Source organism: Ursus americanus, chromosome X (genome assembly GCF_024610735.1).
Source record: "Ursus americanus isolate L20-20 chromosome X, mUrsAme1.1.p, whole genome shotgun sequence".
NCBI classification, from domain to species: Eukaryota; Metazoa; Chordata; class Mammalia; order Carnivora; family Ursidae; genus Ursus; species Ursus americanus.
Genome location: NC_142164.1, coordinates 83,137,528 through 83,161,370, shown reverse-complemented (window position 1 = coordinate 83,161,370; position 23,843 = coordinate 83,137,528). Strand labels below are relative to the sequence as shown.

Genomic DNA, 23,843 nt, shown 5'->3' with positions numbered 1-23,843 from the left:
GCCAAATGAATGAACTCCTTTGGCCCTCTGAGCCTCAGGCTTCCCATCTGTAGGATGGGTGTGCCTTTACATCTGGAGGTACCCCATGTTCCACTCCCCTTTCCCATCCCCCAGAGCACAGCTCCCAGAATTCCACAGCCCAGGTTTACATTTTCCCATACTCTGGGCGCTGTAGCCCACCACGTGCACCGGGCACTGGCCAGACAGAACTACCACCCCCAGCATGCCTCGCGCGCTCGGGAAGTACCACAACCCGTAGGGGTGTCTAGGTCCGACGCGGGCACCGACGGCGCGGGTGCAGGGGCGGGCGCCCCTCTAGCTAAACATCTGTGGTACGTCCCAAACCGGGGGCCCTTGAAGGCCCCGCGCTTCCGAGCTCCGCGCAAACTCTGGCTCTTGTACGACGGAGGTGGTTTGCTCTTCCGTTGCCCCGTGGCTTCGGCTCATCTCCAGCAGGAAGGCGAGGCTTCCGCCCGGCGCAGGGGGTGAGCTGGAGCACGGTGCCCCCAAACCCTAGACAGCATTTGGGGGAAGGGGCTCAATGTGGGGGATCCCCTCATGGGCACATTTGGAGCTCTGGGCCCGGGGTGGCTTTTCGGGGTGGCTGTTATTGAGGGGTCCCTTAGGAAGTGGTATTTGGGGACACCGGGATGGGATTTTGAGTCTGTTTTAGGGAGTATCACTGGGAGGCAGGATTTATATACCCCTCGGAGGCAGGCTTTACACCCCTCGGAGACAGGGTTTAGGGGGATGTTTGAGGAGACCCTTAAGGTCCGTGTATGAGTTCTCTGTCCATGAGGCAGGATTTGGGGGTCCTCCCCAAAGGGAGAGGCGAAGTTTGAGGTTCCTGAAGTCAAGGCGGAATTTTGGGAGAGCTTGTTTCAGGAAAGCTCCTGTGACAGTGGGAACGTTCGGGACCGACGTGGCATTGTGGATGTATCTATGGCCTTTGTGACCTCTCTGGTTCTATGATGAGGTCCCCCCGCGCTTGGGTACTCGCGGCGAGGCGACCGGGCAGATCGGAGCCCACACGTTCTTAGGGAGAGGGACCCCGAGGCCAGCCTGTGGAAGGGACGCCGGAGCCCAGTGTGCTAGGCTCTTCCCGAGGGGACAGCATGCTACCGGGCCTTCGTTGGCCGCGGCTCTTTTCATTATTCATGAGGAGGTGGGGCTGTTGAGGAAGCCCACTCTTGCCTCTTTCGCACCTGGTCCGCTCGAAGTATCGCCTTGTGAATTATTCACGAGGGGGCGGATCAGCGTGCTGGAGGGGTGTGCTGAAGGGGCGTTCTGCAGTCCGCCGGGCAAACTAGAACTCATTGATTCATCGTAAAGGTGAGTAGCGCCCCGAGTTTTCTGTGGCCTTTCTAGGGGCGTAATTGTGCATAATTCATGAGGGGCGTAGCTTTTATGGTTTCATTTGCATGACCCGCTGTTAGCTTTCCCTTACAGGTTCCAGGATTTAAGCCTTATATCCAGAGAAGGGGCGAGGCCTCCTACATTGTTCATTCCTTATGGCCCAGTAATTCCAGATTATCAACACAGGCTCTAGGTTCAAATCCCATCGATCCTTGCCAGCTGTGTGATCTTTGGCAAATCTTTCCGTGAGCCTGCAAATGGGTATGGGCATAATGATAATCAGATGGGTTTATACTCATTTCACACTTTATTAGCCCATTTAATCCCCACAACAATCCTAGGTGGTAGGTTATTATTATCCCATTTTATAGATGAGGAAACTGGGACACCGGGAAGCTAAGTAATTTGCCTAAAGTTACTCACAGTCAGTGAGTGCCTGAGCCAGGATTCAAACCCAGTCAATCTAGTTCCACAGTCTATAGCCTTAGTCAAATGCCACAATGTCTCCCCCCGCCGCCACCACTTTAATGGCATGTACTACTACTAACGTTAGTCATATAGCACTTGTGCCTGGCACTGTTCTAAGCCCTTTCTGCCCATTTGCTCATTTCAACTCCATCACAAGGTAGGTTACTATTCTCATTTTATGGGTGGGAAAACAGTGGCCCAGAGAAGTGAAGTGTCTGGCCCCAGGTCACACAGCTAGTCATCAGTGGGTGGAAATGATTTTTGTGAGGGTTCAAGAACTCTCTAAGGAGGTCACCTTTGAACTAAAACCTGAAGGCCAGGAAGGAACCGATTTCCTGCTCTGAATTCCTGAGATCAGCGGCACAGGGCATGGAAAGGACACATCACTGTAATGTGCGATCTGTTAATATGATCTGTTGTTATTTGAGAGAAATGTATTGGGTGCTTATTGTGTACCTGAGGCTTTGGTATATAGTTGTTTCTCTGGTGACCTGGTCCTCTATCCTACCTATTCAGTGGACATTGGTGGCCTTAGCATTCTATTTTCCATTCTCCTTCTGGGCGGTTGGTTGTCTCAAGGTATTGTTTTTTTTGTTTTTCTTTTTAGTCCTGAATAAGATTTCATTGTCTGGTCAAGACATTGTTTTTTAAATAATGCCCCAAGTTGGGGGTTTCTCTAGTGGCTGAGTACACCCTCACCCATAACTAGTTTTATATTAATATAAATATATATTTACATAGTTCTTTTATGATAATATATAATACTTAAATTTAACAGCGCCCTGTGTCAGCACTGCCAGCTCACACCATAATCCATATTCTCTGATTTTCATAATAGCTCATTTTGCCTTTATGAGGTAAATGGGTTCCATTACTATCCCCATTTTACAGTTGTGGAAACTGAAGCACCTGCCAAAGGAATATTAGTCTGGATTCGGTTGGACCAAGGCAGCCCTGGTGTTAGTCACGGGTGGGGAGAAGGCAGCTACACTTCCCCTGGGTTTCCCCTGTAGCTCTGCAGCATCGGCTTTCATTATTCATGAACAGGAAGGCGTGGCTGCGCTGCCTTGGCTGGAGTCCTATAATCCCTACTAGCAGGGCAGGGCTGTCTTGAGTGTTTCTGTCCATCCAGCCTCATACATAATTCATAAGTAACTAGGTGGGACCGTTCTTGACCTCTCTGAGTTTCCAGGTTGAGCTGCTGCAGCATCATCATTCATTATTGATAAGCCGGGGGAGTGTGTTTTCCCTGTGGTAGCCCTTTTTCCCTGCTTACAGGGTATTAGATGCGGCAATAGGTGGACCTGTACCTTTTGTTCCAGCCCACCGGGCCTCATGCATTATTCATGATAAGATGTAGCCTTGGTCTCCTTGGCTTCCGGGAGGCTGTAAGGTTATTAATTATTCATGACAACGGGGCGTGGCTTCCATGTTTTAACATTGGCTTTTTGGTCGCAGGGAGTTAGTCCACCAGCCACCCGGCCTCATGCATAATTCATGATCAGGAAATGTAGCCTTGGGGTCCTTTCTTAGTTTCCTTGGCAGCCTGGGTGCAACAGTGTATTCATTATTCACGTTTCATGGGGCGTGGCCTCTATGGTTTTTGGTTTGTTTTTTTTTTTTTTTACCTGTTTTCCTAGTTGCTGCCACCTTGGCCACCAGGTGGAGCTCTTCCTCTTCGAATGAGTCACAGCGGGCAGGGACCATTATACATGATTCATGAATGGGCGCGGCCTGCCTGCATCCGGGTTCCTGGGGGGTGGGGCTCAAGGTTTTGTTCCGGCCTCGGGCTCTGCGGCCGCCATCTTGTGTCGGCGGCGGAGGTGAAGGAGGTGTTAGGGAAGAGCGCTACCACTACGGCCGGGGGAGGAGAAGGCGGCCCAGGCGGCGGCGATTCTAGGCGGCCCAGGCGGCGGGGAGGAGGAGGAGGAGAAGGAGGAGGGTGGCGGCCGGGCTTGGCTTCGGCTCCTAGAGGAGTTGGCGGCGGCACGACCCGGGGAACCGGCATTGGTAACAAACGGCCTTTCTCAGCGCCTTGGCCGGGGCAGGGGTTTCGGGAAGCATTAGAGGAACCTGGGTCGGCGCTGGGCCAGGCTGTTGTCGGGATGGGCGGTGGTGACTCGGATACTAGGGATCTGTGGGGAGGGGGACAGATCTTGGGGCGGGGTCGACGTTTCCCATCGTGGACCAGCCCTCCGGCTCCGAAATCTGACCTTGGGGTCAGACCCCCCAGGATCTGGTTTTGGAGACTCAGGCCCAGTATCCCTAGTCAGGGACCGGGACCTTGTCCTGAACCTTGTATCGCAAGTCAGAACGCCCCTCAGTCGCCAGTAGAGACTTATGGGATTGACATTCCTGGTCGAAGCCCCCCACCAATGTATGCCATTAAAGCCCTACCCCAGAATCTGCCTTCAGACCCTCCTAGTCCTTCAGTATTTGCTCTCACAGCTTTTAAGAGGGGCTAGACCCCGGGGAGGGTCTTCGTTTCTTTAAGTCTTCTCTAGCAGCTTCCTTCAGATCGCTCTCCCTCCTCCCCCAACTCACACAGGCATTATCAACCCTCAGAGCCTCCAAGGGAAGGAGACCCCGTGAAAGACTATTTGGGCCTGGCTTCCATGTCAGAGACCCATTCTCCACATCTCCAACCCCGACCTGGCCCTAGCATCTTCCGTCAGAAAGCCCTCTGGGCCCAGCATTTCTAATCAGAGGTTCTCCTCAACATTTACCTTTAGAGACTCCTTTAATTTCTAGTATCTGCTTTTAGAGACTTCCTGTACTTTAAGGGAATGCCCTTTTTCACTGTCTCAGTATTCTCTTTGGAGACTACCTCTTGTGGGCCTCAGCAGCTCCCTGATCACACACTCCTTAACTCCCAGGATGTTCCCTCAGAGCCTCCCAGAGGACCAGATGCCAGGGCAGAACTGTTTGGATACATAATTCTCCATCACAGATCCCCCCCCCCCCCCGGCCAGCGCCTGCCCTTGCAGACCCTGTTGCCTTCTAGCCCCCTCCGTCAGACTCACCTCAAACCCCACCCTTCACTCAACCTCTGCCTTCAAAAGCCAACCAGGGTTGCAGCTTCTCTCACAGATCCCTTAACCTCACATCAGGCCTCAGAATCTGCCCTCAGAGTCTTACAAGGTCCGTAGCATCAGTTAGAGGCCTTCAGGTTCGTAGGACCCCAACATCATTGTCATATGTCCCTTCCCCTAACAGGCCCAGTTGTCTTCAGTCAAAGTAGAAAATCTCCTTCTCAGCATCTATTCTCAGAGCCTCCATGGGATTCCACATAATTGATCAGAGAAACCCAACCCTACTTGGAGACCTAGCCAGTATCTGCTTACTGAACTTTTTAGGGCCAGGACTGTCTGGGCTCAGCCTCCCCTTTCCACTCCGTCAGAGCAGCTGCTGTACCTAGCATGTACCAATCAGAGAGCAATACAAGGCTTTTGTGCTCCATTAGAGATTCCTCCCCAACCCTACCCTAGGACTCAGCATTCACCTTAGAGCCTCCTGGGACTGTGACATTGGTGTCAGAGACACCTCTCTCCCCACAAGTACCTGTTAATTTTGGTCAGAGGTTTTTCTGTGCCAACAGCATCCATCTGCAGAGACCCCTAGGGCCCCAGCATCCTCCTGATGGAAAACACACCTCTCCCTAGACCCCTGCATCTTCCTGCAGCCTCCTTAGGGCCCCAGAATCCCCCACCCATTCCCTGTGTAGCTTCCATGGGGCGCAGCTGCTGCCCTACCTCTTTGCAGCCTCAGGGGGCCTCTAGTGCAATTTCCTGGCCTTTCCCTAAAAGATCCCTTTCCAAAGACCCAGATATGGGTCTTAACAACCTGGCCTGGCCCTGCCCTGCCCACCTCCCATGACTTCTAACCCCCTTTTCCATTTCCGTCTGAGCCTCCATGGGCTCAAACAACTACCTCCTGACTCCTCTCTTGTATGTTCCCAGGGACTTCTCAGTTAATCCCTCCCAGGAGCCTTGACAGGCCCCAGCATCCTGTGCCCTAGCTTCTCCATCCTGATAACCTGACCCTGTGCCTGCCCCCTCTCAAACCTGCTCCAGGACTCCTACCTCAAACCTTCTTCTCTGGTTTGGGTGGGAGAGAATGCTCAGGCTTCAAAATCACCAGTTTGGAGACCTCAGGCAAGTTCTGAAACTCTCTAAGCCCCAGTTCAGCTTTGCTGAACAATGGATAGTATATACGTCCTAATTGGGGCCTGAGCATATGTTGAGGGAGAAAGGGTATCCATTTTGTACTGGGGGTGGGGGAATTTTTAGCTCCTCTCTGGGGTTTCTGCCCCAGAGTCCTCCTCCTTGCCTTGAGACTGGGCTGTTCCAAATCTCTGCAATTGAAATCTTTTCTGGAACAGTCACCCAAAACCTGCTTATAGACCCTGGCTGGCAGCAACAGGAATCCGGAGATAAAAAGTGCAGATATTAAAGATCTCTCTGGCCCTGGATCATCCCTGATTTAGGAAGCAAGGGAGACGGTGTGTCCCAGACAGAGCAAACCAGTGACAAGGCAAATAGATAACTAAGTAATGGAGGCCACTGTGGGTGTCCAGGGAGGAGCTTACTTATGTCCACAGAAGTAGACCTTTTTAACCTTTCCAGCAGCACCTTGAGGATAGTTCTGTTTGTCCCTGCTTTTGGAGAAAATGGGGCTCAGTAAATGAGATTCCTTCCCTAGGTCAGAGAGTCAGTAAATGGAAAAATTATGATTTGCTTTTGTCTCTACTAATTCACCAACTTTTTCTTGTCCAGGTTAGTGCTTTGTATTCCCAGTCATTAAGTTGGTTGGCTCCAGGACCCTAGCCAGCCTCCTGCCTTCTGGGTCCTCCTCCCTCACACCTCATCCCTTAGCCCCTCTCACTGAGGGCTGGGTCCTGAGCTGGGTCCTGACTCTTCTCCCAGGAGGCATTTGGCAAACAGGCCCGCACCAGCTGCGTGACTGTGGGCAAGTGATTGAGTTCTCTGAGCCTTTGTTTTCTTACTTGTGATGTGGGCATGAGGTTATCTTGGTGGGCGTTGTTGGGATTAGACAAAGCCCTTTACCCTGTGATTGACAGGCAGTGAGCCCTTGGTAGATGATAGGGAGCTCCTGTCTTCTTGCCTAGTGTCAGAGTGTGACAGGTGCCAAGATGGAATTTTAGGTACAGTGGGGATGCTCAGTGTGATCGGGGGGGGGGGGGGTCAGAAAAGGCCCAGTGTAGGAGGACAGTGACTTAGGAGAGCTTTGGTAGTGAGGGGAAATGATTGAGGGTCCTGTTGTCTCCGGCATGTGGATCCAGTCACACACAGATTTCACTCCCACAACAGGCTCTATTGTTCTGTTTCTGGGACCCAGTGTGTGTGATGCTCGGCAGGTTAACTTGACCTCGGGAGCTCAGGTTTTCTCATTTTTCTGGCAAGGGTGCTCAGCCCTGCTTTGTGGGGTCAGGACCGTTGAGGGCATGAAATGTGGTAACACTGGGCGGCAGCCTAGGCTTCTGGGTCAGCAGATCCTGGTCTGGGTCAAGTCCCCACCAAATGTCCCCAAGTGAATTTTTTTCCTCCAGTGTGAGTTGGGGGATGTTACTGATAGATAGTAGTCCACATCTCATGGAGACGCCCTGAGGACAAAGTGAGGCAAGGCTCCTAAAGTGCTTAGTATGACATCTGGCACAGGGAGGATTCCTAATAAATGTTCAGCTGCCGTTATCCTTAACTTGTTTAAGGGGCTCCACATGCAGCCGGGGCTTGGGAAGTGTGTTTTCTCTCTCCCTGTGACCTCTTTCATTGGCCTGGGCCTTTCCCCTCCCGGAACTGGGGGGACGGGTGGGGTGGGCTTTGGAAAACTCTCTTCCCTGAGCCCCTCTGGGGACTGGGTCTCTGGCAAGGTGTCTCCCGCCATCATGCCACCCTGATGGAAGTCTAAGCCGCGTTTCCCTCCTGCGCCCCTGTCGCCGGGGTTAAGGGGGAGGAGAATGGCTGCTTGTTGTTGCCTACCTGCTCTGTGCCAGGCTCTGTGGTCTGGGCTCTCTCTCATCACTTCGGCAACTCCGTGGGGTAGGTAAGTGGCCCTGTCAGCCCTATTGCACAGGTGAGGGAACTGAGCCCACAGGGCTTAAATGAGGTCTGTCAAGGAGTGGCAGGGTCTGACCTGAGCCTACACCCTCCTCTGACTTTCCCACAAGGACATTCTTCATGTCACTCCTCTCACCCTGCAGGATTGGAGTCTCTCCCTCATGCTGGGCTGGGGAGAAAGGCGAATGGCCTAGTGGTCAGCAGCATGGATTGCAAGCCAGACCACCTGGGTTCAGATCTTAGCTCTGACAGCTGTGTGACCCTGGGCAAGTCACCTCACCTCTCTGTACCTGCCTCCTCTTCTGTAAAATGGAGATACCAGCCCTTAAGTCTTCCCTTCCCCCCACAGTCACCACTAACCAGCTGCAACACTCACATGCCCCAGGCTCACCTCTGACCCTTCTTTTCCCTTGCAGATGTCCAGCTCGCCGCTGTCCAAGAAACGTCGCGTGTCCGGGCCTGATCCAAAGCCGGGTTCTAACTGTTCCCCTGCCCACTCCGTGTTGTCCGAAGTGCCCTCGGTGCCAACCAACGTAAGTGTCTTCTTCCTGGACCCTGGCAGGCAGGGCGGTGGGAGTGGTGGGTGGGAGAGCCTTCCGTATCACCGTGCATCTGTCCGCGCCCTCCTCTGTGTATCTCCCCAAACCTGTTCTTCTCTGTCCGTAGGGAATGGCGAAGAACGGCAGTGAAGCAGACATAGATGAGGGCCTTTACTCCCGGCAGCTGTAAGTGGGGACTACTACTTGGTTGGACCAAGCAGCGGCAGGGGCACTGGGAGGACAGGGTCTGGAGGGCTAGACCTTGACCCGGAACACACACCCCCCCCCCCCAACCTGGCAGGTACGTGTTGGGCCATGAGGCCATGAAGCGGCTCCAGACCTCGAGCGTCCTGGTGTCAGGCCTGCGCGGCCTGGGCGTGGAGATTGCCAAGAACATCATCCTTGGTGGGGTCAAGGCTGTCACCCTGCATGACCAGGGCACTGCCCAGTGGGCTGACCTCTCCTCCCAGGTACCTCTTGACAGCCCTTCTTCTCCCTGGCGGGGGTGCCAGTCCCCCGGGCTCTGCCACCACTCCCTTCCTCCCTGGCTCCCCTTTGCAGTTCTACCTGCGGGAGGAGGACATCGGTAAAAACCGGGCTGAGGTGTCCCAGCCCCGCCTTGCCGAGCTCAACAGCTATGTGCCTGTCAGTGCCTACACCGGGCCTCTGGTCGAGGACTTCCTTAGTGGCTTTCAGGTACTTTGGGGGGCGCACCACCCAGCCTCCTGCCCAGTTTTCTCCAAGTCCATCTTTGCTTTGTTCATTAGTTCTCTGGTAAATGGGCCAGCCTCCGTGCCAGGTTTCATGTTGGGAACGCAGGTGGGATTTAGACCCTGGACCTGCCTTTTCGGGGGCAGGGGTGTGACTGGGCAGACCCATGGAGCGTAGTGGTTGTGAGCACAGGCTGGAGCCAGACTGCCCTAGCTTGGGTCTCCAGTCCTACTAGTGTGACCTCAGGCAGGTTGCTCGATCTCCTCTGCTTTATTTTTTTCTCGTTTGTGGACTTGGGACCGATAGTAATACCTACTTCATAGAGTTTTTGTGAGGGCTGAGTGCTTAGAATAGCAGCTGGCACGTGACAAGGGCCATCTGGTTATTTGTTAAATAAAAACTCTGAGCCGGAAAGAGGAGCTGTGGGAGCCGAGATTCTGCCCTGGGGCGTCCCAGCGGGGGCCCCGCTGCTGCGGAACCTGAGGTAGTTGTAGGAGCTGGCCCTGGTGGGGAAGGGTGGGCGTTCAGACAGAAAGCGAAGTCCCAAGGCACCCGCTTCAGCAGGCATTGTCTGGAGAATTGGGAGCAAGTGGGTGTGGTAGGAGTGAGCTCAGACTTTGGCTGCGGAGGGAGGTTTACTTCTGTGTTTCACAGGGCAAGGCAGGGTTGTAGGCAGGCAGCGGTGGGTGTGGGTGCGTAAATGAGTCAGCTCCTCTCCACACTCTCCTGGCTGCCTCGTTACCTTGCCAGCTACCTTGCCTGCCCTGATGGAGGGACTGGCATTTCTCTCTTCTCTGGGTTTTACCCTGGCTGAATCTGATACATAGTAGATACCTTGTGAGAGTATCTACTGAGCCATGGTAGATACTTTGAAAGCTTTAAGGACTCTTCTGAGCCCCCCGGCACCAGCCTTCTTCCTCCATTATTCTCTCCCCTTTGCCCCAGTGCCGGGCCCTTGCCCTCAGCCTGTACCTCTCCACAGGTGGTGGTCCTCACCAACACCCCCCTGGAGGACCAGCTGCGGGTCGGTGAGTTCTGTCACAACCGTGGCATCAAGCTGGTGGTGGCAGACACGAGGGGCCTGTTTGGGTGAGTGCCCCCACCCTGGTTCCCCGACCCCTGCCAGGCCCGGGCCAAGACCCCTGAGCTCTCACCGCCCTGCCCCTCAGCCACTCGGGTTCTGGATTCTTTGTGTCCACCTCTCCCCACGTGACATGAGCGCTATGTGATTCCCAGTAGTGATGGGCTGAATTTGCTCAGCAAGTATTCACTGCATCTCAAGGGACATGCAGATCCCCACGCGCATGGGACTCTGGGGCATCAGCCCTGTTGCCTCCCTTTACAGGCAGCTCTTCTGCGACTTTGGAGAGGAAATGATCCTCACAGATTCCAACGGGGAGCAGCCACTCAGTGCTATGGTTTCTATGGTCACCAAGGTGAGGAGACCAGCCTCAGGGGTCCTGGCAGGTGGATGGGCAGCAGCAGGCCTTCTTTCTGCTCCTGGTACCCCGAACCTGCCTCTGAGGGTCACTTCTTCTTTAACCAGGACAGTCCTGGTGTGGTCACCTGCCTGGATGAGGCCCGACACGGGTTTGAGAATGGCGACTTTGTCTCCTTTTCAGAAGTACAGGGCATGGTTGAACTCAATGGAAGTCAGCCCATGGAGATCAAAGTCTTGGGTGAGCTAGGGCTGTGGAGGAATCGGGCGATAGGAGGTATGACCCTGGGCTCTGAGTGAGGAGAGACAGACCCCTCTGAGGTCCAGCCAGAGCTGGTGGGCCTGGGGTAGAGGTACTGTCTCGTGTTCGAGCTGTTTGTAGGAGAATAGGTCCCTGGTATCTGCGCTGGTGGGGAAAAGGTCTCTGGCGATTGAACAGAGTAGATCAGAGGATCCACTCGTGTCTGAGCTGATGTAGACAAGGAGCAGAGAATGTCTTCTAGTGTGGACTTGGGTCCAAGAGCACAGGGTCTTGTGGGTTCTGAGCCTGGGTCTTGGGCAGAGGGGAGATGGTTTCTGATGTCCAAGTAGAATCCGGGGCTGGGTCTTGGCTCTTGATGACTGAGCTCCCTGAAAATCCATGGATTTTTCCCTTATGTTGGGGGAGTTGTGGGCTTCAGGGAGGGCGGGTAGCCTGACTCTTTCCCTGTCTACCTAGGTCCTTACACCTTTAGCATCTGTGACACCTCCAACTTCTCCGATTACATCCGTGGAGGCATTGTCAGTCAGGTCAAAGTACCTAAGAAGATCAGCTTTGTGAGTGTGGTGGGGGTTGGTGGGTGGGGAGTGATTCTGGGCATTTCTAGGCTCTGATGCCCTGCCCCCCACAGAAATCCTTGCTGGCCTCACTGGCAGAGCCTGACTTCGTGATGACGGACTTTGCCAAGTATTCCCGGCCTGCCCAGCTGCACATTGGCTTCCAGGCCCTACACCAGTTCTGTGCTCAGCATGGCCGGCCCCCTCGGCCCCGCAATGAGGTGGGTGGGCCAACCAGGGAAGGTGACCTTGGCAGTGAAGGCCCGCTATGCCTCTACCTCTCTACTCTCCCTCCCATTTTCCCCTCCCCATCCCTCTTCCCACAGTGGCCTGACATGTGCCTTCTTGGTTTCTTCTGCCCCACCAGGAGGATGCGACAGAGCTGGTGACCTTAGCCCGGGCTGTGAATGCACGAGCGCTGCGAGCAGTGCAGCAGGACAGCCTGGACGAGGACCTCATCCGAAAGCTGGCCTATGTGGCTGCTGGGGATCTGGCACCTGTAAATGCTTTCATCGGGGGCCTTGCTGCCCAGGAGGTCATGAAGGTCAGCGTGGGTGGAGAAGGGCAGGGTCGGGAGGTGGGCCAGGCACCTCCCTGACTCCATCACTTATTGTCCATCTGCCCCGATTAACCACTGACTGCTTCATCTCTCCTCCCCAATCCCCAGGCCTGCTCTGGGAAGTTTATGCCCATCATGCAGTGGCTGTACTTTGATGCCCTGGAGTGTCTCCCTGAGGACAAAGAGGCCCTCACGGAGGACAAGTGCCATCCGGTATGCAAGTGGGGCCCATGGGGAAGACGTCATTGGGGGCATTTCTGGCGAGGCCCCCTCTGACTCTCCTCCCTTCGCACTCCTCAGCGCCAGAACCGTTACGATGGGCAGGTGGCCGTGTTTGGCTCCGACCTGCAAGAGAAGTTGGGCAGGCAGAAGTACTTTCTAGTGAGTGATCCCCTTAGATACCTGCACCTCCCAGGCCTCTGGCCACCTCTTCTGGAGTCTCCTGCCTCCCGAGAGAGGGTCTTTTGGTTCTTGTACCTCTGTTGCGTGCCTTTTGCCACGTTCTTTATCTCGAAGGAAGGCCTGGTGCGTCCTTCTGTTTCTGTCCCCCCTCTGGCGCTGCCTTCCCTCAAACGGCTCTGGGTTATTTCTTGTAGTTCTGGGACTTGGGGATGTGGCATTAGCCCCACTTTGCCTCCTCTTGCTGTCTTTGGGGGGAGGGAGGAGTAACGTGTACCCATCACACTCACCTGTGTTACTCCAGCCAGCCTCTTGTCTCTCTTCTCGGCTGCCTCCTAGGTGGGTGCAGGAGCCATTGGCTGTGAGCTGCTCAAGAACTTCGCCATGATTGGGCTGGGCTGTGCGGAGGGCGGAGAAATTGTTGTCACAGACATGGACACTATTGAGAAGTCAAATCTGAACCGGCAGTTTCTGTTCCGGCCCTGGGATGTCACGGTGAGTGGGGTGGGGAGAGAGGGTGGGATTTTGTCCTCTGGCTTTGCTCCTGTCTTTTGTTTCCATTCTTTCTGGAAAGGAGGGAGGCCTTTCCACCTTTTTCGTTCAGCTCTTTCTCTTAGCTTTTCTGCGTCACTCATTCAGCAAACGTTTCTTGAGTATCCTTGCATTGAATCTGCCGTTTTTCATCTCTTTTTTTTTTCTTTTTCTTTTTTTTTTCTTTAACCTCTTAATAGTGCTGGTTGGGACAGTGTGTTGGGGGACCCCCAAACAACCCCCAAGTTCAGTGATTGACTAGGAGAACTCACAGGACTCGGCTTATAGCCATATTCCCGGCTATGATTTCTTCCAGCAAAAGGATGCAGAGCATAATCAGCAAAGGGAAAAGGTGCCCGGGGCAAATTCTGGGGGAGACCAGGCATAAGCTTCCAAGACTCCTCTCCCAGTGGAGTCGCATGGGATGCATTTAACTCCCCCAGTAGCGAGTTGTGACAACACGTGTGAAATGTTGCCAACCAGGGAAGCTCATTAGAGACTCAGTGCCTAGGGCTTGTACTGTGGGCTGGTCACGTAGGCACCCTCTGCTGGGCACTTACCCAAATTCCAGCCTCCCAGAAGGAAAGCAGGAGTTCAGCAGAAACCACACTTTGCATGAGCAGTCTGGGTACAGTGAGCCACCCTTACCAGATAAGGCATAGTGAGAACCCTCCCGAAATCCAGGTTCCCAGATGCCAACCAAGGGCCGGCCTTGCCAGCAGGCCTTCCCTAGGAGAACATTTGTGCTGGGTTCACTCTTCCCTGCCAAATGGAGCCTGGGCCATACATGGCTCGAGCTGTGAGGCCTTCCGTGTGCGGACAGTGCCATTTGTGCCTGCCCAGGATCTGTTCCCCTTTCCATTCATTGACTTAGTCACCAGGTAGCCATTGGCCTAGGCACTGCTCTCGGCACTTGGGGTACAGCAAAGAAACAAAGATTCTAGAGGAGGGAGGGCAGACCATAAGCAATCAACATAGTGTAATCGTGAGGTTTGGAGTTAACGGTGAGGTTTGGAGTTAACGTTGACAAGTGCTGCGCAAAGGAAACAAACAAAAGCAAGTGAAGGGAAGTCGGCCAGGCCCGGAAGATGGGTAGGCAGTTTTGATTATAGTGGTTAGGGAAGGGCTCAGTTCTGCAGACCTGGAGGGTGGAAGGGAGTAGAGTCCCCCCCCTTTTCTGGGTTCAGAGCGCTCTAGGCCAGGATCCTGATGGCGGGGAGGAGGGTAGGAGATGAGCCAGGGGAAGTGGGGGCCAACTCCTTTTCCCTTCTGTGGAGGGGGGAGCCAGGGGAGGGGCTTTTTTTTTGTTTTTTTTTTTTTTTTAAGATTTTATTTATTTATTTGACAGAGATAGAGACAGCCAGCGAGAGAGGGGACACAAGCAGGGGGAGTGGGAGAGGAAGAAGCAGGCTCATAGCGGAGGAGCCTGATGTGGGGCTCGGTCCCATAACACCGGGATCACGCCCTGAGCCGAAGGCAGACGGCTAACCGCTGTGCCACCCAGGCGCCCCTAGGGGAGGGTTTTGAGCAGAGGAGGGACATTTACGACCTGACCTGGGCTTTGAAAGGATCCTGTTTTGTTCGAGAGGATAGATCCCAGCCCTGGGTGCTGTTATCTGAAAGAACAGTAGATGTTGGGTAGGCACAGAAGCAGAGTGTCTGGCCTCTTGCCTCCGGTCTGCATTTGTTCACTGCTCCCTTTCCACTGAGCCCCCTGCCACCTCTGTCACAGCCATGGTCATGTGGTGCTGTCGCAGACTGTCTCCTAAATCGGGAGCCTTCTGAATTCAGAGCCTGGTTCTTCCCAGGCATTAAGTAAATCCATGTTTAGGAGGACGGTTCTATAGAGGTTGTTGGGTGAATGCATGAATAACTGAGCCCCATGTTCCCCTCCTGCCCTTGTCCCCCTAGAAGTTAAAGTCTGACACGGCCGCTGCAGCTGTGCGCCAGATGAATCCGCACATCCGGGTGACAAGCCACCAAAACCGTGTGGGCCCTGACACAGAGCGCATCTACGATGACGATTTCTTCCAGAACCTGGATGGTGTGGCCAATGCCCTCGACAATGTGGATGCCCGTGAGTTTGGAGGCGGGCGACGTGGTCAGGGGCAAAGGTGGTGCACGTGTGTGCACGTGTGTAGGTGTGGGTGTGGGTGTGTCAGGGGTGTCTATCTTTCCATTCTCTATTGACGTTCCTTTCCTGACGCACGCATGGTCTCTCTCCCCCCCCCCCCCATAGGCATGTACATGGACCGCCGCTGTGTGTACTACCGTAAGCCGCTGCTAGAGTCGGGCACACTGGGCACCAAGGGCAACGTGCAGGTGGTGATCCCCTTCCTGACAGAGTCGTACAGCTCTAGCCAGGATCCGCCTGAGAAGTCCATCCCCATCTGCACCCTGAAGAACTTCCCCAACGCCATTGAGCACACCCTGCAGGTGATCAGCTGTGGGGGGAGAGGGGAGGGGGCAGGTACCTTCTTGGCCGCTAGGCCACCTCGGGTGGCAAAAGTCTAAGTTCAAGATGTGCTTTCTCTCAAAACCTTCCTCCCTCGCTTCCCATCCAGCAGCCTGGGTTTTTTAAAGTGATTCATTCATTTTCTTTTATTTTGAGAAGTTTTGAACATGTAGAGAAATACAAAGAGTGGTATGGGTATGATGAATGCTCAAATATCATTTCTCACCTAGATTTAATAGTTGTTAACGTTTTGACACATTTTCTTCTTAGATTGCTGTATTTTTCCTTCTTTGTGCTGAAATGTATCACGGATATCCCAGCACCTCACTCCTTAATACTGTAACGTGCTTCTGCGAGGGAAGTACGCTCTGCGTAGCAGGGTTTCTTGACCTCCTTGGCATATGGACATGTGGAGCCAGCCGTTTCTTTGTTGATGGGGGGTGGCATCCTCTGCACTGTCCAGTGCTTAGCAGCATCCCTGGCTTCTGCCCACTAGATGCCACTAGCGTGCTCGCGCAGTTGCGACAACTCGGAATGTCTCCACCCATTGCCAAATATCCCCCGGGGCTGGGGGGCAGGATTGCTCCCAGCTGAGACCTGCTGCTGTCTAACCCAAACCCTACCTTCGTGCGGAACAAAATCAGTGCTAATTTCTTACTATCTCCTGTAGTAACTTAGATCTTTAATGCTTAGTTCCTCTTCGGGTGTCCCCAGCTGTTGCTCAAAATGGCTTCAGCAGCTGGTTTCTCAGGACGATCCTGTGTGTGTGATGGTGTGCATACAGCCCAGCGCGCCTGTCACCAGGCCGACTTTTTACCAAGGGAACACACCTAGGCACCTGACACCAGGGCCACAAACCAGAACCTAAGGGTGACCCGAGGAGAACTCTTGGGCTGTGAGAATGACCCTATAGTCTTCAAGAACAGACCGTTCAGAATGTTTAGTTAGGTGTGTGGCGGTGAGAACCAAATAGGGAAAAACCGGTTTCCTCGGCCACTTTCCCTTCTGCATGGAGTTCCGGAGTGGGCATGTTCATATGTTTGTCCCCGCCATGGTCTCACTGTTTGACTTTGGACTCCAGCTCTCCTGCCTGACCCCTCCTCTGTGAAATGGGGCCGATAGCAGTGTCGGCCTCACGGTTTGGAAAGCACTTGGCATTACTATGTATCTGGGGCCGGTTTAGGAAACTTAAGGTAGACACATACTGCTCATTTCTTGTTTGCAACCCCACCACATGGTTACTACCAGTAAGTATCTGTTTTAGGAAGGAGGGTGCACAGGTAAGCGTTGCCGTATATTTCTGAAGTCACAAAACTAGATATTAGGTAGCAGAGCTGGGGATTGAACCTAGACGTCCTCTCCTCCAAACTCCCTCCCCAGTGAATGCATTTACTGTCCTCAGGAATTTTCAGAGTACAGAATATCTGTCTTGTTTGCTGCTCAGCCCCAGGGCCTGTATGGTGATCGTTTTTGGTTTGGGTCTGAATTTTTTTTTTTTCTCTTTTTAAATTGTGGTAAAATATACATAACTAAATTTTTTTTTAATCGAGATATAACATATCTCTAGTAAGGCACACAGATCCTTAAGAATAATTTTTTTTCACACGTACACTAGTGTAACAACCACCCAGAAAGTTCGTTGGTTTTTAAATTGAGGTGCCGGAGGGTGGGGGAGTGGGGAAGATTGGGGAGCAGCGGTGGAGGTCTTCCCTTTTCTCAGAGCAGTGGTGTTCTTCTAATTGGATGCATTCGCTGATGGTCTTTCTAATGACAAATCCCCAGTTGTCAGCTGTCACTCCATGTCATGCATCTGTTCTGTCTTTCAGTGGGCTCGGGATGAGTTTGAAGGCCTCTTCAAGCAGCCGGCGGAAAATGTGAACCAGTACCTCACGTAAGTCACCCAGCGCCCCATTCAGCCTGTCCCCTGCCTGCCCGTCAAGGCATCCTGCCTGCTTTCTTCACCAGCGACACTCAGCACCAGGCACACTTTGCACACGGAGCAAGGAAGCCTCGGCCCTCATACCGCCGGGAGTCAGGACTAGCTTTCCGTGGAGAAAGTGGGGTGGCCCTGGAGCCCACTCCTGGGGCCGCTGTGTAATCCTGCCCCTCTGACCCCCTCCAATTCCTGATAGAGACCCCAAGTTTGTGGAGCGGACCCTGCGGCTGGCGGGCACCCAACCCCTGGAGGTGCTGGAGGCCGTGCAGCGCAGCCTGGTGCTGCAGCGGCCACAGACCTGGGCTGACTGTGTGAGCTGGGCCTGCCACCACTGGCACACTCAGTACTCTAACAACATCCGGCAGCTGCTGCATAACTTCCCTCCCGACCAGGTAATGCCCACTTGCCAGGTCCGTTTGGCGCGATGCATTTTCCCGACATAGGAACTTGCTGTGGGCTCCCCACATGCTCTTCCCCGTCAGGAGGCCGGCTGTGGCAGGTACCCCAGGGCACGGGGCTCTCAAGACGGCTTAAGTCTGACCTGTTTTTCCCGCTGCCTTGCCTTCGAGCAAGAGACCTGTGTTTCCGCTTCCTTTGCCTGTGGCGTGCTCTGAGCCCTGCTCGACTCCCACGGCCATACGGATTATGGGGGAGAAAGTTTGTAGTTGAGAGCACAGGAATCCGTATGGGTTCGCAGCCCAGCTCCATTCGCGCTTGGGCAAGGCACATAACTTTCTCTGCACCTCAGTCTTCTCACACGTGAAGTAGACATAATAGTAATCTACTTCACGGGGGGTTTTGTGAGGATTTATTGGTACTTACTAATAGTACAGTGCCTGGAAGTCTGTAAGAGTTTGTGAAATGGCTGCGTATCTTTCACAAAGCGAGTGCCCAGGAATTGGTGGTAGTTTTCTCAGAGAGGTCCCTGCTTCAGCCTGGCGTCAGAACTTCCATCTACAGGACCGTATGATCTGGGTCTTTCGTGACTGACTCCAGTGCCCTGCGTGTGCCCAGCCAGGAGTTAGGCTTGTTAGAGAGGCCTCTGCTTTCAGGTTCTGCCCCTCAAAAATCTCTCTGTTCCTTTAGCTCACAAGCTCGGGAGCTCCGTTCTGGTCTGGGCCCAAACGCTGTCCACACCCGCTCACCTTTGATGTCAACAATGTAAGTCTCTTCCCTGGGGTCTCCTTGGGTCAGGTGGAGGGCGGGTGGAGGGAAGGAGGCCGAGTCGCATCAGGCGAGAGCTGATGTCCTCACCCTTCTGGGCCCTGCCTTCCCCCAGCCCCTGCATCTGGACTACGTGATGGCTGCCGCCAACCTGTTTGCCCAGACCTATGGGCTGACAGGCTCTCAGGACCGAGCTGCTGTGGCCACACTCCTACGGTCTGTGCAGGTCCCTGAGTTTACCCCCAAGTCTGGCGTCAAGATTCACGTCTCTGACCAGGAGCTGCAGAGCGCCAATGCCTCAGTTGGTGAGGGTGTTTGGCCAGTCGGCCAGGAGTCACCACCTGCCTTGTCCCCTGCCCAGGCCAGCCGTTCTCTGCCCCTGGTTCTGCTCTGCCACCCCGGGCCTGAGACTTCCCACACCTTCTTTTGAGCCTCCCTTCTTCTAAAGTGTGAAGAAGGTCGGTCGGTCGGTTGGGCCAAATTGTCTCCCTCAGTCCTCCCCACTCTCTGGTCTTCTGTGTGTTTTGCCTTGGAAGAATCTCTGTGGGGTATGATGTCCATCAGTGGTCTCTCCCTTGACATCTGGCCCCTGTGTTCCTCTGTATGCTTCTTCACCCTAATATTGCCCTCCATATATCTTTCCTCAGCACTCCCTCCCTATCTCTCTCTCCATGTCTCTCCCCTCCAACTCCCATCTCTCTCCATCTTTCTTCCAGCTCATGCTGCATATTAGGTGAGGGGCCAAACAGTGACTCTCAGGCTTTGCAGGCCATAGAGTGTGTGCAGCTAATCACCTGTCACGGTTGAAGCACAAAGCAGGCATATGCAACGTGTAAATGAACGTGTGTGGCTGTTTTCCAGTAAAATTTTATTGATGCAGCTGGTGGCGGGCTGACTTTGGCTCGGAGCCGTAGTTTGCTGACCCCCGGTCTGTGGATTTCTCTCTCTTCCCCTCTGTACCTCTCCCCATCCGTAGACTAGATACTGCATCTGCAGCTGTGTCACTGTCCCTGCATTTACCTTCCATGCTCCCCATCTGCCTCTCCGTTGATCTTCTCCTTTGTCCTGTCATTTCCTCCGTCATCTCCCCATCTCCCTTCCCAAATCTCTGCCTGCCTCGTGTTCCTCTCGTATGTTTCTTCCTATCTTCAACATTTCCTCCATTTTTCTCCTCTCGTACATATGTACATACGTGTATATAGCTGCATAACTGTACATGAGATCTATATAATGTATGTAAGGTATACGTATAATGTATATAAACGGTATCTATAAAGTATGTATGAAATGCATAACATCTCCATGTCTCGTGCCCCCATTCTCCGCTCTTCGTATCTTCTTTCCCCTTCCTGTATCTTTCCTCTATCTTCATGTCTGCATGTTCCCCCCCCAGTATCCCCTCTGTATGTTTTTCTATCCCCCTATCTGCGCCCCGCACCCGTATTCTCCATGTCTCCCCACCTCTTTCTGTGACATTCTTCCCAAGATCTGCAGCTCTCCCACCTGGGTCTGTCCATGTCCACCTCCTCCTGATGTCTTCCTTAGTGTCTCTGGAGAGCTCTCTGTTAATATACCTGCCCCCTTTCTGTCTCCTTCAGGTTTCTGCTCTCTCGTCCTGCTCTGCCTCTCTGCCTTGTGCCTCCTCTCTCCCAGGATAGTTTTCCTTTTTAAGTCGTCTCTACCTGAACATCTTTGGCCCTCCTTGCCCCTGCCCAAGCTCCTGTTTCCACCTTAGACACTGGCCTGGGATCTCAAGGGCCAATGGTATCCTTTTCTTCCTGCAGATGACAGCCGTCTCGAGGAGCTCAAGGCCACACTGCCCAGTCCAGAAAAGCTCCCTGGATTCAAGATGTATCCCATCGACTTTGAGAAGGTGCTGGGTGGGGGCCCTGGGCAGGCAGGGGGATGGGCTAGACAGAACGGGTCCGTGGGGATCTGGAGTCAGCCCCAGGCCTTTATGGGGATTGCATCATGGGCCTGCCACATGGCCCTGAACATAATAGATGTTCCCAGCCATGCCTTTGTGATGTGAGAGAGCCCGGCAGGTAATTGCAGTGGAGGATACTTCTGTCCCCGGGGGCCAGGAATCCTTTTCCTCCTCTGACTCTGATCCTCTCCTCATCTCCCCGCCCTTCCCCTTCCCCCTCCTCCACTCATAAAAGGATGATGACAGCAATTTCCATATGGATTTCATTGTGGCTGCATCCAACCTCCGGGCAGAGAACTATGACATTCCCCCTGCGGACCGGCACAAGGTGAGAGAAGTCTGGACCTGCTTCCGCCCCCGCCCACCAGGCTTGAGCTCTCCACGTTCGTTCATTCTGTGCAGGCTCTGAGCCTCTTCTTCCTTAACTATCATGTGTCTTGACCCTTCCTGCCTCACAGAGCAAGCTGATTGCAGGGAAGATCATCCCAGCCATTGCCACGACTACAGCAGCTGTGGTTGGCCTTGTGTGTCTGGAGTTGTATAAAGTGGTACACGGGCACCGACAGCTTGACTCCTACAAGAATGGTTTCCTCAACTTGGCCCTGCCCTTCTTTGCCTTCTCTGAACCCCTTGCCGCACCCCGTCACCAGGTAAGGGCCTTTATCAGGGCCTTCAGGTTTGTGCTCCGATGTTTCTCTGTAAAGCTGGCTTTAGTTTGCTTTCATGGCCCAAAAAAGAGCAGAGTAAGGAGGACTTGAGTACCAGGTGGCAAGGGGATGGTTTGGGGCCTTTAAATGTGGGATGGTCAGGAAAGGCCCTGCTGAAAAGGTGACCTGTGAGCCCAGTCTTGGAGGAGGGGTGGAGGTAGACCATGCAGGCTCCTGGGGGGAGAGCATTCCGGGCAGAGGGACCAGTCTCTCCAGGGGTCCGGAGGTAGGAGCATGCCTGGCATGTTTGAGGAAGAGTAAGTCTTTAGAGCAGAGTGAGAAAGAGGATGAGGGGGTAGGAGATGAGAACAGAACAGGATCCCAGTGACCATGCCATGTCGGCCATTGGTCACTGAAGGGTGTCAGTGCCCAGGGTGCCACGGAAGCCACATGTTTTTGACAAAAGAGGCTTGCAGTCTGACTTAACGTGTTAGCCTGAGTGGTGGTGGGCGGGGGGCGAGGATAGGACTTCCTGGGGCTGGACCCTGCGGTGGCCCGCAGCCAGCTGTGGGGTTTTGATTAGAGCAGCCCACTCCTTGTCCTGCAGTACTATAACCAGGAGTGGACGTTGTGGGATCGCTTTGAGGTCCAGGGGCTGCAGCCTAACGGTGAGGAGATGACGCTCAAACAGTTCCTGGACTACTTTAAGGTGAGGCCCCTCCCTCACTGTCATGCCACCTGCAGGCAGAGTGTTCAGGCGAGGCTCGCTGGGCCGTCCACCCCCATGACACTGCTGTCCCCCTCCACCCCCCCAGACAGAGCATAAATTGGAGATCACCATGCTGTCCCAGGGTGTGTCCATGCTCTATTCCTTCTTCATGCCAGCCGCCAAGCTCAAGGAACGGTTGGATCAGCCGTGAGTTGGGGCAGGGGGCTCCACTTGTAGCTGTTCCACCTCAGTTCGCTGCCCGCACCTCCCCACCCTTCTCCCTCGCTTTTTGCCTCCCTGACTTTCTGCTCCCCCGCCCCCCCCAGGATGACAGAGATCGTAAGCCGTGTGTCGAAGCGAAAGCTGGGCCGCCATGTGCGGGCGCTGGTGCTTGAGCTGTGCTGCAACGACGAGAGCGGCGAGGACGTCGAGGTCCCCTATGTACGATACACCATCCGCTGACCCCCGTCCACGCCCGTAGGCTGGCCCCAGCCCCCCACCCCCACCCCAGGGCTCCCATCGGGCCTCTGGCAGTGGCCCCGCTAGCCATGCCTGGTGTTCCCTCCTCATCCCCCTCCCTGCACCCCTCTTGCCGCTGCTTTCTACCTTGTTTGGAACCTGAATCCTAATAAAGAATTATTAACCCAGATGTGGCATGCGCTGCTGATTCCAGGGAAGGAAGGGACTTCCGGAGCTGTCCGGTTCGGGTGGTAGCCCAAAAGGCTCAGCCCCACGCCAGCTGCTGGTTACCTGGGCAGAGAAAATGTGGGAATCGCCACTTCTTCCTGCCACCCTCCCCACTTGGGGGAGATGGAGGCATAGGGTACAGGTACCTGGATCCATTTGACTGTATTTGAGCCGGGTTCAAATCCTACCTTGTCCAGCTCCAGCTCCTGACTGCCTGTCATGTTGATTTTGAGAGGTAGTAGGGAGTTGTGTTTGAGCAAGTCCTGTCACTTCTCTAACTTTGTTGCTTCCGTGAAGAAGAAAGTTAACTTCGACCCATCAGCCAGGGCTTGGTCGGCATGGCTTATGTCCTTGGGACAGACCCCTTCCCATCTGGTTTAAAGCACTGAGCCCCTGGACAAGTCTTTACCATCATGGTTCGCAGCACCAGGAATGCCTGTGGTGCCCTTGTTCAACTTCTCAGCTGCAGGGGGGGCCTAAACAACTCTGTTGGACTGAGGAATATCTGTGACTATGCAGACTTTGCAGTTTTTAATGAAAATATTTGGTTGAGAACATCTGTGGAGGAAAAATCCCTTTCCCACTCCACCCTGCTCCCCCTCAGGCCTGGTCTGCTTGTCCCCAGGCCTCCTACCTTTGAGAAGAGAGCCAGCTGTGGGGTTTTGATTAGAGCAGGCTCACTGCAGTTCACTCGCCCAGGACTGCAGAGCTGCCCATGCTCCTTCGGCCCCGGTGTCTGCCACGTCTCCTTGGTCTGGACTGAGCGCTCCAGACAGTTCAAAGCACCAATCAGACTGGCTACCTGGTGCCTGGGGATGCCGCTCCTACCTCTCCCTCACACAGCCAGAAGCCAACTTCTCTCTCCCACTTGGAAACAGACCCCTTCATGCCTTCATTCAAACCTGGGTACTGGGAATAGCACAACCTATCCCTGAACCTGGCCTGACACTTGTCACAGCCTGCCCCCACATCTGCTGCCTCCTGGGCCAGCTTCAGACCCCAGGCACAGTGTGCGCCCTTGTCCACCTCCCTCTCATGATTTTTTTTTCCCTTGGCCTACTCTGCTTGGGTGACCTCATCCTCCCATACTTCCTTTTTATTCCCCTCCAGGACGTTGGGGACTGAAGTGCTTTACCTCTGGCACCTATTTAGTGGTGATGCTAACTGTTTGGGTCAAGTGGAGAGGTTTTCCTGCCAGAGATACTTTTTCCATTGCTGCTCAAGAGCACGCCAAACACTCCACACCTTTGTCCGCTGTTGCTACCATCTGAGACTTGAACACAAACTTCTGCTCCCCTTCTCTACTATCCCAGCTCCTTGTCCACTATCTCCCCCATTATAGCTCTTGATTCTCCAGACACTTTTGTCCCTTTGTTCACCACCCCAGCTCCTGGATCACCTTCCTACCTCATTGTACCTGAAGC

The 23,843-nt window shown here is 54.0% G+C and overlaps 1 protein-coding gene across 4 annotated transcripts; it reads left to right on the top strand.

Moving 5' to 3' along the window:
- The first annotated feature begins 340 nt into the window (after window positions 1–340).
- Window positions 341–22,379, top strand: UBA1 (ubiquitin like modifier activating enzyme 1). 4 transcript variants are annotated; one of them, XM_045790438.2, is made up of 27 exons: window positions 3,630–3,834; window positions 8,045–8,167; window positions 8,318–8,434; window positions 8,568–8,626; window positions 8,742–8,910; window positions 9,002–9,136; window positions 10,134–10,240; window positions 10,497–10,587; window positions 10,698–10,830; window positions 11,308–11,405; window positions 11,480–11,626; window positions 11,773–11,949; window positions 12,073–12,177; window positions 12,265–12,345; window positions 12,703–12,858; window positions 14,806–14,971; window positions 15,134–15,330; window positions 17,176–17,240; window positions 17,482–17,677; window positions 18,372–18,446; window positions 18,565–18,754; window positions 20,234–20,322; window positions 20,612–20,704; window positions 20,835–21,026; window positions 21,631–21,732; window positions 21,839–21,939; window positions 22,059–22,379. In XM_045790438.2, exons 3-27 carry the CDS (start codon window positions 8,318–8,320, stop codon window positions 22,192–22,194), a joined length of 3,177 nt encoding a protein of 1,058 aa, XP_045646394.1. In that variant the 5' UTR covers window positions 3,630–3,834; window positions 8,045–8,167; the 3' UTR covers window positions 22,195–22,379. The 4 variants fall into 4 exon arrangements, with proteins under 4 accessions (XP_045646395.1, XP_045646396.1, XP_045646394.1 ...); XM_045790439.2 differs by lacking the exons at window positions 3,630–3,834; window positions 8,045–8,167 and adding an exon at window positions 341–485; XM_045790440.2 differs by lacking the exons at window positions 3,630–3,834; window positions 8,045–8,167 and adding an exon at window positions 1,188–1,332.
- Window positions 22,380–23,843: the final 1,464 nt, after the last annotated feature.